The sequence below is a fragment of the Polypterus senegalus genome, chromosome 18 (assembly GCF_016835505.1).
Source record: "Polypterus senegalus isolate Bchr_013 chromosome 18, ASM1683550v1, whole genome shotgun sequence".
Lineage (NCBI taxonomy): Eukaryota > Metazoa > Chordata > Cladistia > Polypteriformes > Polypteridae > Polypterus > Polypterus senegalus.
The window spans coordinates 14,274,293-14,286,393 of record NC_053171.1 but is presented as its reverse complement, the minus strand read 5'-3'; the positions used below and the strand labels follow the sequence as shown (position 1 = coordinate 14,286,393).

At 36.8% G+C, this 12,101-nt stretch overlaps 1 protein-coding gene and 1 long non-coding RNA gene across 2 annotated transcripts in view; one reads left to right on the top strand and one right to left on the bottom strand.

The window, feature by feature from the left end:
• Positions 1-12,101, bottom strand: part of bub1bb (BUB1 mitotic checkpoint serine/threonine kinase Bb) — a 62,550-nt gene that overhangs the window by 15,377 nt on the left and 35,072 nt on the right. The window contains exons 16-17 of the mRNA XM_039742037.1: positions 9,248-9,528; positions 5,972-6,144 (exon numbers count right to left, since the gene is read on the bottom strand). Coding sequence (XP_039597971.1) covers positions 5,972-6,144; positions 9,248-9,528 — 454 coding nt within the window. The remainder of the gene's footprint in view (positions 1-5,971; positions 6,145-9,247; positions 9,529-12,101) is intronic.
• LOC120518984 overlaps positions 1-12,101 on the top strand; it is a 66,966-nt gene that overhangs the window by 29,774 nt on the left and 25,091 nt on the right. The gene's annotated exons all lie outside the window — the stretch shown is intronic.

Sequence of the window (12,101 nt, the reverse complement as noted above, 5' to 3'; positions counted from 1 at the left end):
GAAGAGTGTCTGGGAGGCTGTAGTCACTGCTCCACAAAAAGCTGATCGTCAACAGATCAAGAAACTGACAGACTCCATGAATGGAAAGGCTTATGACTGTTATTGGAAAGAAGGGTGGCTATATTGGTCATTGATTGATTGATTGATTTTTTTTTAAATGTCAGAGATGTTTATTTGTAAATTTTGAGGTGTTTGTTTATTATTCTCACTATAACAGATGAAAATAAACAAGTGAGATGGGAAAATTTTCATTTTTCCTTTAGTTGCATAATAAATCTGCACACTAATAGTTGCCTAATAATTGTGCGCACATATGTATTCCCCTGATGATGTTCACACTCACATTTCCGTTGTGAAACATTCAGGTTTCAGGTTTATTAACATTTTGGATTGACTGATAGCACTGTGTTTGTTCCATATTAAAATTAATCCTCAAAAATACAACTTGCCTAATAATTGTGCACACAGTGTATATAATACAGCTTTTGCAGGTAGGCAGGCAGGAAATGATTCTTTAGTTGTGCAATTCAGAGGAAGAGCAGTATCCTTTGGAAGTGGTTTAGTAGTAGACACCGGGCACATAATCAAATAGGTTTATTCATAAAGGTTTAATGACAAGCCTTAGCCAGAAACTCACTACTGACAGAGGCTGGCACAACTAAGAGTAATAAATGGACTACAGAACTATAAATATTTATAAAAAAAAACAAAAAAAAACAAAACCAGCTTACTTAACCTTGTAAACAGCAGGGTATAACAACATAAAACAAGCAGCACACAGATTTTAGCAGCAGTGGATGTCTTTGCGCACTCTTAACACATTTCTCATTATTTTCATTATTTAATGCTAGCAAATTCGATGTAGCCGGGGAGCATTATGCATGGCGCTTTTCCTTCTAAATCTAAAACCAGTGAAAGCCAGCTCCAAAAGTCTCAATTCATTGGGTCTCGTTCATGAAATGTGAGCAGAATGAATTTGCTCGTAAAGCGTTTATAGATGAGAAAATCAGATACTTATCAATGTTTTAGTAAAGACCATCTGTTCGTGAAAACAAACGGATCTTACACATGCTCTACACCAAGCTTGGTCTATATAGCATAAAACAACATTGCACGTGCCTATATTACTGATTCCCATTTTATCGAAGCAACTTTAATTCCTCGTATTCCATTAAGGGATAAAACCCAGGGTCAGCTGTTGCGGAATGCACAACTTCAAGTCCTTCTTGACCATTTTTGCTGAAGGCACATATTGGTTTACTTTTTATCATTAGGGTATTACCTGCACAATATGTGATCCAAAAATTGCCTGAAATTTAGAATTGTTTTGGGGCTATGGGGATAAATATATGGGAAACCCTATAAAACAGTCTTCCATAACTAGACATCAACACAAGTCAAATGGTATATCCTATGTGGTGGTGTTTTCATACCATTGATTTAGAAGATAAATTGGGGGGTAGAGAAGAACACCCCTGTAGTGATTTTAAAGCGTTCATATGTAATTCTTACAAACATAACACAAGGGCAAAGGCCATACACAAATGGAGTGAAAACAACAAACCATATACATAACAGCATTACTGCGCTGGAAAGTTTATAGTCCCACATGATTTAAAAGGCAGCAGTACACATCTGGTGTTTAACCAGCCAAGGCAGGCACATGTCACTCGTCGTTTCAGATTAATACATTAACTTCATGTAGTAGCATGTATTAAGCTCAAATCCTTCATACTTGTCTACAGAGTGGTCAATGGGTCATCACCTATATATATATATATATATATATATATATATATATATATATATATATAGAAACACTAGTGTGGTCACTACAGTATGCTCCTTTTTAACCACTCGGGTCAACTGATGAATGGTATCTGGTGATGCACTACCTCTCTGCATGGTATCAACTCTCAATTCAAAATCTTCATGTGTAGCTCCTAGTTGGTCGAACATTCAAAATTCTGTCTCCACCAATTTGTTTAAAAAGTGCTCAAAGATTCTCTTGATTGATGAATTATTGTTTAACCTCATAATAGCTATTAGGTTTTGTAACTTAGGAATAGTAACTCACTTGTATTTTGTTCTGAAATCTTCTCTTGTGACCGATCTTGTAACCTTATCCTGTAATACTTGTTTCTAAACAGTCCCCAAAACTGATGTTTACTTCATTATGTTGACATCTTTTGTAAGTCATTTTAGATAAAAGCATTTTCTAAGCCACGGGTGTCGAACTCCAGGCCTAGAGGGCCGCAGTGGCTGCAGGTTTTCATTCTAACCATCTTCTTCATTAGTGACCAGTTTTTGCTGCTAATTAACTTCTTTTGCTTTAGTTTTAATTAACTTGACTCAGGCCCCTTATTTGTCTCTTTTTTTAATTGGCACCCAAACAAAGATGAGACACAAAACAAGCCGCCACATGACCAGCCTACCTGTGCCCATCACACAATATCTGAAAATAAAGAAAGGCAAAGGTCTCGGTAAGATTGATCTCTCAGGTCACCAAAACATTTTGACAAACAGAAAATCAACAGTTTTGGAAATATCAGCTGTGGCAGAATGAGAGCAGCAACAAGCCACGGAATTAAATAACGGGCTTAATTAACAGCAAGAATCAGCTTCTCATTAATAAATTAGTCGAAGTTTGAAATCCCAGTTTAGTTGCTCATCTGTCGGCTCGTTTCACGTCTCATTTCTGTTTGGCTGCCATTTTATGAAGAAACGAATCAGTTAAGAGGACTGAATCCTTAAAAACAGGGCTATTAAAATAAAGGGAAAAGGAGTTAATTAGCAGTGAAAACTGGTCACTAATGAAGAAGATGGTTAGAATGAAAACCAGCAGCCACTGCAGCCCTCCAGGCCTGGAGTTTGACACCCCTGTTCTAAATGTCAGTTGCTACCTGTTGCTGTCACTGATTATACACAACATATCTGAATTTGGAAGCCTTTAGGGAAAGTTTTTACAAGCTCTTAAAAGGAGCAGGCATGTCCTCACAGTGAACAAAACTTGAAGCTAATAACATTAGTAAGATGCTGCAGATGTTCTACCAGACGGTTGTGGCGAGTGCCCTCTTCTACGCGGTGGTGTGCTGGGGAGGCAGCATAAAGATGAAAGACGCCTCACGCCTGGACAAACTTGTTAAGAATTAATAAATAGGGATTAATAAAGTATCTATCTATCTATCTATCTATCTATCTATCCATTAAAAAAGGTGGGGAATCTTTTTATAATTTTTAAGCGTCCACTAAATTAAGTTTCACTAGCTATGCGCATTTATCACTCGGCTGCAAAACATAGTTAAATGTAGAAAAGCATAAAGTACAAAAGGAACATTCCTTACAATAAGATCAGTGACACTGTCTACAGAAAAGCCGCCCTGAAAAAGGATGAAAAGTAAATTAAAAGAAAAAAAGGTTATCATTATAAAAACTGTGGAATGATAATGTACTGTCAATCAATAGATGCTCAGCACAGACTGCACTAGTAAGAATGTTCATGGGGTATTGAATGCAGTTCTGTCAGCCACACTAGAAATTAAAGCATATGGCAATTCTAGAAGCTCTGTAGAGGGAGCAGCAAGGTGCATCCAGAACTAAAAGAGATTTCTACTCTAATGAACCTCCATAGGCTTGAGCAGGAAAAGCTGTGCTCAGACCTATGCAAAGCCTTAAAAATGAAAAACAGTAACATTTTTTTTACTTATGTACTGAAGAGACCCTTTTCTTCTTCCACCATCAATATTACGGTAAGGTTCTATCATACCAGAATTAACAACTCCACCAACTCACACTCTCTGTTCTCTGCTTTCACCACCCTTCTTAACCTCTTCTCCCAACCTCCTTGACTGTTGACTTTGCCACCTTTTTTCAGGATAGGGTGGCTGCTATCAGCAGTCAACGTTCACCCTTACTGCCACCCATTATGCCTCCTTCCAAACATCACCCAAGATTCCCACCACTTTTTGCCACTGATGTTTCTGACCTTGTCTCCCAATCATCCCACTTATTTGGTGATGTGACCCCATCGCCTCACATCTACTTCAGCCGATCTCCCCTCTGATCTTCTTCAGTTACACACACATAATTAACACCTCATTCAGCTCAGGCACATTATCTACCATCTTCAAAACACACTTCGATAACCCTGCTCCTCAAAAAACCAACACTCAACCCATCCCAAGTTAATAGTTTCATGCCTATCTTCTGTCCTTTCCTTTTGTGGTCAATGAGCTACGACTTGCTAGAGCTACCAACATGTCATTTGTCCCGATCCTTCTAGACATCTCCTCTGCCTTTGATACAGACAACCACAACCTTATTGCCACCCTCTCTGACCCTGGTATCACTGGGACTGCTTTCAGATGGTTTGTGTCCTACTATCTTGGGCAATTCATACAGTATGCCCTGGCGAGGAGAGTTATCAAAGGTGCAGAAGACATGCACAGGTGTGCTCCAAGGATCAATGCTGGGTCCTCTACTCCTCTCTCTGCACCCCAACTCACTGGGCTCCATCATTCAATCCAGAAGCTTGTTGATGATACATAGCTGACCCCGTCATTACTTCCCGAGGACAATACAATATCAGCTAGAGTCTCTACTACTTGTGATCCCGGTCAGCCAGTTTGTTCAACTCCCTTTTGTCTCTATACAGCTTGGCTCACTGTCGCCAAAACCTGCCAAGGCAGTATGCAACCTTGGGATAAGTGATAAATGAGCAGTTGTCTTTTTCTGACCACATTTCTACTGTTTATCATTAATGCAGGTTCACGCTGTACAACATCTCTAAGATCAGACATTATCTGATTGAATATGCAGTGCAACGTATGGTTAAGGCTTTGTATTGGTCACATCTGGACTAAAGCAACTCACTGCTGACAAGAGTACCTGCATGTGCTATCAAGCCTCTGCAGATGGTCCAGAATGCAGCGGTCAGTCTTATTTAACCAGCTGAGATGGGCACATGTTACTTCTCTCTTCAGGTCACTACATTAGCTCCTGTAGCAGCACACATCAAGTTCAAATCACTGATCCCTACCTACAGAGCAGTCAATGGGTCAGCACCTGTGTTTATGGAGAAACTGGTGAGCTGCTATGCTACTTCTCACCCTTCAAGTTCTGCAGAAAAGTGTCTGATAAGGCCAACTCTGTGTGGTATCAAGTCACAATCCAGACTCTTTTCCTGCATAGGTCCTACTGTAGTTTGAGAATGAGCTGCACACCTACACCTGGAAGTGTTGACTCCCTCAATGCAATTAAGAAGCAATTGATAACCAATCTTTTCTATGAATATCTGTCTAATTGATTGGGGAAAAAATGCACTTGCTGAAGAAACAGGCCCTAGCCCAATGTTACAAAAGAGGTAAACCTAATCGAGTAAGTCGCGTTTTAAATAAAAGCGTCTGTCAAGCAAATAAACGTAAATGTAAGACACTTTTGTAAATAAAAGGGAAGTTCATTTAGGATGGAAGTGAGGAAGTATTTCATAGAAAGTGGGAGCTTTTACAAAAATCCCAGACAAAGCAATGCATTTAAACCAGAAATCTTAAAGATGCTTGTTTAAAAACAGACTATTTGTATTTTAAAAAAAGAATAAAAACTGGTTAACTGCAAGGACTGGCTAACATTTAAAGGAATACTCCACCCACATTTTTGATATTATTTGCTGTTGTCCAGCATTTGCAACTAAAGGCTCCCATTCTGTCCTCCATGAAAATAGGACATTAATTTTTTTTTATTTCAGCCATAACCACAAACCACATGGGGCAATTAACATATAAAAATATATTGAGACAGACTATTCCTTTAAGAAATCTTTTTCCCTTCTCTCAAAATAATGCAATAAATATGCCATGCTATCCATACTAAACTACATTACCAAGAAGTTATATAATATTTAGACTAAAAATTTAAAAAGCTATGTTCAATACATTCTCCTAATAAGATCATTAAAATAAATGCAGCTTATAACCTGGCATCCTGTCACTTTCACTGCAACTTCTTTTTTCACATGTAGACTCTCCATACAGAGTTTCCTCAGTGACAGTCATCTCTTTGATGGAAGATAACCTGGCAATGGAGGAAGTGGAGGAGCCTGAAGAAACAGATAAACGGACATCTTCCAAGCTGGCTTCCATAATTGGACTAGAAAGAATGAAAATGCATTATTGTGAATATTAAATTTAATCTGCATTTCATGATCTAGTAATAGTTAAATTAGATGTTAAACAGACACATTAAGTGTAAAACATGTTAAGAACATTCACTCAGCCTAAAGAAGTCTTTAGTTCTAAATACAGCAATTGTGCAAACATATACAGCCTGCTCAAAAAATGTGACTCTCACAATTTGACATTTTAACATTTTTGAACTACGTTATTCCTTAACAGGTGCCGTAAGTCAAGTGACTAAGTTAAGCGACCTTTAATATTATCCTTGCAATAATCCACATATACTGGAGCCACATTATCCAAGACTTCATCTCAGCTGTACTAATCCTTACACAAAGCATTTTGAAAGGCAGTGATATACCACTGGAATCCATTCCTTTTTTGAATTATAATTGTTTTAGGTTCAAGCCCCAGGTCTTCTATGCGTGGAGTTTGCATGGGTTTTGTCTGTGTCCAATGCTTTCCTCCCACAGTCCAAAGGTTAGAGGAACTGACATTGCTAAGTGGCCCTAGTTTGTTTGTGTTCACCCTGCGAATGAACTGGTGATCCATCCAGTGATTGTTCCTGCCTTGTGGATGTTGCTTGCTTAAAAAGACTCCAGCTGCCCCACATCATTACTCTGAAGAGGATAATCTTCTTTTTGGACCCCAGTATGGTACAAATGTTTTAATCTGAGAACCCAAATTACGTTTAAGAACTCTTGATCTATGCTTTTCACTCTGCAATATGAAAATGTGATTCTGACTTTAATTAAATTGGTGTGACTAGAAGGTTTTTTGAAATATTTAGACAGATGATAGAAAAGCTCAAAAAGAATGCATCTTCACACAGTATGCAACATTGTATAATACAAATAGTAAGTTGTTTCACGATTAACTCTTTCTTCTAAAAACATGAAGTGAAAAACTAATCTCTATAGGCTGCTATAGATGTTAAATCTAGCAGAAAAGGCAGCTAGCAGAAAGACGTCTACTCTGAGCTTAATCCAGTATTCTTAATTAATTTTCCCATATATTAAGTCCTTGCCGAGTGTGAGACAATAACTATTCCATCTGTAATCTGAAAACTCCCAGAGTGTCAGACCAAAATAACTAGTGTTAATTTACATTTAAAACCAGCTTTCAAGAGTGACAGTATATAAAACTTGCAGTATTCACCAATAACACAATTGTTATTCTGTTTGTGGCTCTCATTAGGCAGCAAAGATTCTTCAGGATTTGTACAGGGCACTATTTATTTTGTGCATCTAATAAAAGCTCCAAAATGATTTTTGCATTCATTTGATTATACACAGTAGACACAGGAAAGACAACCAATTTTTCTCTGAGCCAAAAGACTGATTCAGCACTCGTAAGGAAAAGACAGATCCTGAATAATTTACAGTACATATACAAGTTGCCATTTATATGGATATTTCTTTGCCCTCATTTAATTTATTGAGAGATATTGTGGAACTGGATTAAAATTTAAAAGGAATAATTCACGCAAATATGATATACTTATATATTTATTTATATTTCTATGTTACTCTATCCCATATATTTGGTAGTGATAGCCAAGAAACATTTTTAATCTCATGTTTTTATGTAGAATTTAGAGAATGAAAAAGTTTGATATAATAGAATCCAATGGTGACCAATACCAAACAATGTGATCAATGTACATGGGGACAAGACAAAAAATTTTTTTTTATGTTACTCATGAATTGAAGACAGAACTCTTGACCAAAGAGGGAGAGATAGATCTTCAATTCAAAAAGTCCATCTTATGAGGCTATACTTTTCTATTTATGATGTGCGCTAATTATCCCGGATGCATCTATTTCATATTAACAAAAACACACATTTTGAACATTTTGTACATATGACTGGATAAGGCAACACTATTAATGTGAAATTCCTTTTTCCATGGATATTTTTCACATTGTTTGCCATTGTACAGCATTGGTCACAAATGGCTTCTATTGAATCAAACTTGTCTCTCTCCATTTTACATGAAAACATTAAAACATTTTTAACCATCACAAAAGTACGTGGTGTAAGTATGGAAAAAAAAATCACTTTTGGGTGTAGTATTTCTTTAAGTAGACTAACATGATAATACAGGCATATAAGGACATAAATGTTTATTACGTACAGGAAATGTCTTACATGTTGAAGTTTAATATTATATATGACCTTATTACAGTTAGATGACTTTGAAACTGTTTTCCAAAGAGTGTAATAATGTATGTTAAAGATGTATTTGTTCCCAAGGAGAAATTAATTTTATAAATAAGCTTAATGACAGAACTTGTAACATGCAACATTGAACAAGCGTTCCTTAGGATTCCTAGTTTGTATATTAAAACCTTCCATAACACCTCTACTTTAATCTAATTTTAGTAAACAGTTTTAATCCAAATCATGAATATAGTCAGGGGACACACAGACTATTTTAATAGCACTGGGTGCAAGACAGGAAAGATCATCGAAAGAAGCACTATTAGTAAGCAGGCCACACAAACACCCACACACAAGATTTTATTCTAGTCATTTAACCAAAACACACATTTTTGGGATACCAGGGTTTCCTGAGACAACCTTGTAGAGAAATTAACTATGCTAACTATTATACAGTATTTTAAGATTTTGATCTTGTTACAATTGGGGGTTGGAGTTATAGGGCATATTTTCAGAAAAGAACATCAGAAAACCAGAGTTAAAGCTGCTCTACCTCAACAAATACACACAAGGTCATGATTAATCAGTATATTTAATATTCTGAGCAAATAAAGATGCCATATAAATTTAAGTGCTTTACGATTCTGAAATGTACAGTATACACTCAAGGAACATAAAAAAATAGATAGATAGATAGATAGATAGATATAGAGATAGATAGAGATAGATAGATAGAGATTAGATAGAGATAGATAGAGATTAATAGAGATTAATAGAGATAGATAGAGAGAGATAGAGATAGATAGAGATAGATAGAGATAGATAGATAGATAGATAGATAGATACTTTATTAATCCCAAGGGGAAATTCATTAAGAAGTCATAAGGGAATCAGAAATGTGTTTTATTAGTTACCTGAGTTTTTTAATCATGAGGGCCTGTATAAACTCAGAGTCTTTAACTTCTGGGGTTGCAACTTTGATAGGATTATTGTAGCTTGCTGTAACTTCTTCACAGACAGAGTTTTCTGTGCATACATTGGTTCTTTCCATAGGTATCCCACAAAATGGCGTTGACATTAGCTTGGCAGCAGTAATAAACTCAATTGTGTTGTCCAGACTGGGACAAAAGGTTGTGTTACGACAGCTGCTTAAAATGCCATCTTCGTTCATATGCTCAATTTCTTCTTGAACATTCTACCAGAAAAAAAAAAAACCTTAACAGCGAGTCAAAATTAAAAATTAACCAATCGTGCCGCAATTAGATATGTGAACTTTATTTTGCCTAAAGAAATTAGGATAAGTAGATCAGTGCTATGACACTGATGTTATACTATTACTGTAGACAAAAAAAGAAAAACTTACATGCTATAGAAGGTAAATTATAATATTACCTGTAAAAGCCTGTCAAGTATGATAATTCCTAGTTGTCCTAAACCAACCTGGTGCAGCCGAGAATGGTGGCTTGTTTTTTGTTTGAGGTTATAAAATACATTGGAAAATCTTCATAGGCACTAGAAAGCAAGAGCAACTACGCAACCTGCCATCTTCTTTGCACTCTTTCCCATATGGTCCTCACAATCTTATCTGCCCTTGTTCTCCATCTACACACTTTGTACCACTAGGTGAACCTCGCACCTCACTTGGGTTCAGAAGCAACAACATCTGCCTCACTTTCCTCAACTCTGTGAGACAATGCAAGCCATTATCATTAAGGCAAGTTTCCAGATTTTACACCCCTACACTTAATGGAATTTAGCAAAAGAGAGGCATCTCTGAAGTGCTAGCAATTAAGTGCTCTCTATCAGCTCCCAGTAACTCCTAAACTCTGCATACGTTCCCCCATTGCCCAAACTTGTATTCTGTCCAGAGCCCCCTGTAAATGATTCTGCCAATTCTGTATTATCGGCCATTCTACCTAGCTTGGAAAAATCTGCAAACTTAACCAGCTTTTTCATTCATTCATTCATATTATATATGAATAAATAAAATATAAAACCCACAAATAACCATAACTGTCCAAATTTATTGAAACCTCTTCTCTGAACACTTTACTTCTTATTGAACTATTTTTTTAATGCTTAACTACTTAAAGCTTTTAATATTTATATATAAAAATTACACAATCATACTAACTGTTCAGAAACAAAATGATCACAAATCACAGTACATTTATGAACAAATGTAACAAGCCCTGGAGACACTGCAGCATCCAACTGTTCTTCAGTCCAGTAATACTAAACATACTGTATGTGGCATCTTCTGTGTTTTTTGTTTCCTTTTTCATCTGTGGCTTGTGCAGTTTCAGTCTGTGCAGCTGATACAGCTGCCTGCTGCCCTTCACTTTCCTCCTCTTCCTCATCTGATCTATGCACCTTTATAATGCCCTGCCCAGAATATACAGGATCTGATGGTTTCAGAAGTATCACTCTGCACTGCCTCACTCTGGTGTTCATTGTTTGTGTCCACGCTGCACGCCTCAGTCTTTCTCTAACTCGAAATCATCCTGTCATTGATGGCTGATTATAAGTGCTTGCTGTGCTGGTAAGCGTTGCAGTATTTCTTTTATCTCCTAAGTCTTTCAACTTGTATTTACCTAAATAATTAGCAGCAAGAGAGAAACACAACTGTATTGAACAGACATAAATCATAAATACAAATAAATCCTGGGAGAAAAAAGCATGTTTTGTTTGAGTGCTATTTACACACACAGCATATAAAATGTGTTTCTAAAAACACAGAAACTTAACCATATTCAGTGTTATCAGAGACTCTGTACAATTAAGGCAAATAAATGATAAATAAATTTAAACTATTTTGGCATTTCTTAGTAAATTGTTGGAGATGAAATGAATAAGGCATGCCTGAGAAACTGAGTCCAAACTGTATCATATCACTTCACAAAAGTTGTAAATAGGACATTACAGGTCACTAGCAATCATAGGTATGCATACAAAGTTTAAAATGACAACAGTTTTAAGAGCAAGTCAATTTTGACAGTCCTTCAGTTATTATAAGCTTCAAGTAAATTAAACCTGACAAGTTCTGTTAAAAAGGTATATTTTGTGAAGATCTTTATGGTAAAGCAGTAATAATTGTAAAGAAATGATTGCAGCCTTGCCATTCAGTTGTTAACCATTTCCTCAACCTGAAAAGCACATGGTAACCATATATCCCTTATTTGGCTTGTATACACTGGCCTCCTGTCAAATGTCAGCCTATCTGCAAAACTAATGATTTACAAAGTTGCCTGTTTCAGAAGTCCAGAGTGGGTGTTACACAACATGTCTACCCACCTTAATAAAATGACAAGTGTCTGTATGTCCATCCAGTTCTCATGACTCTGTCATTCCAATAGATGGCGCATCACAAACATCCAATACCAAACGGCATATAACCAAGACACATGGTGCACTGCAAACATTAATGAACTTAATGCCGAGGTCTACATTGATCAGATGGAGAGCACAGCTAGCGTGTATATGTGTGTGTAAGCACATCTCTAGGAGATATGTTCACTCAGCATCGATCTCCTTGCCCAGGTGTAATTTCATCTGGTGACCAGAAGAGGGTGGGAATGTCCAATAAATCATCTTCTTTTAGCTGCTCCTGTTAGGGTTTGCCACAGCAGATCATCTTCTATCTTTCTGTCCTCTGCATCTTGTTCTTTAACACCCATCACCCGCATGTCCTCTCTCCCCACATCCATAAACCTCCTCTTAGGCCTTCCTGTTTTCCTCTTACCTGGCAGCTCTATCCTTAACATCTTT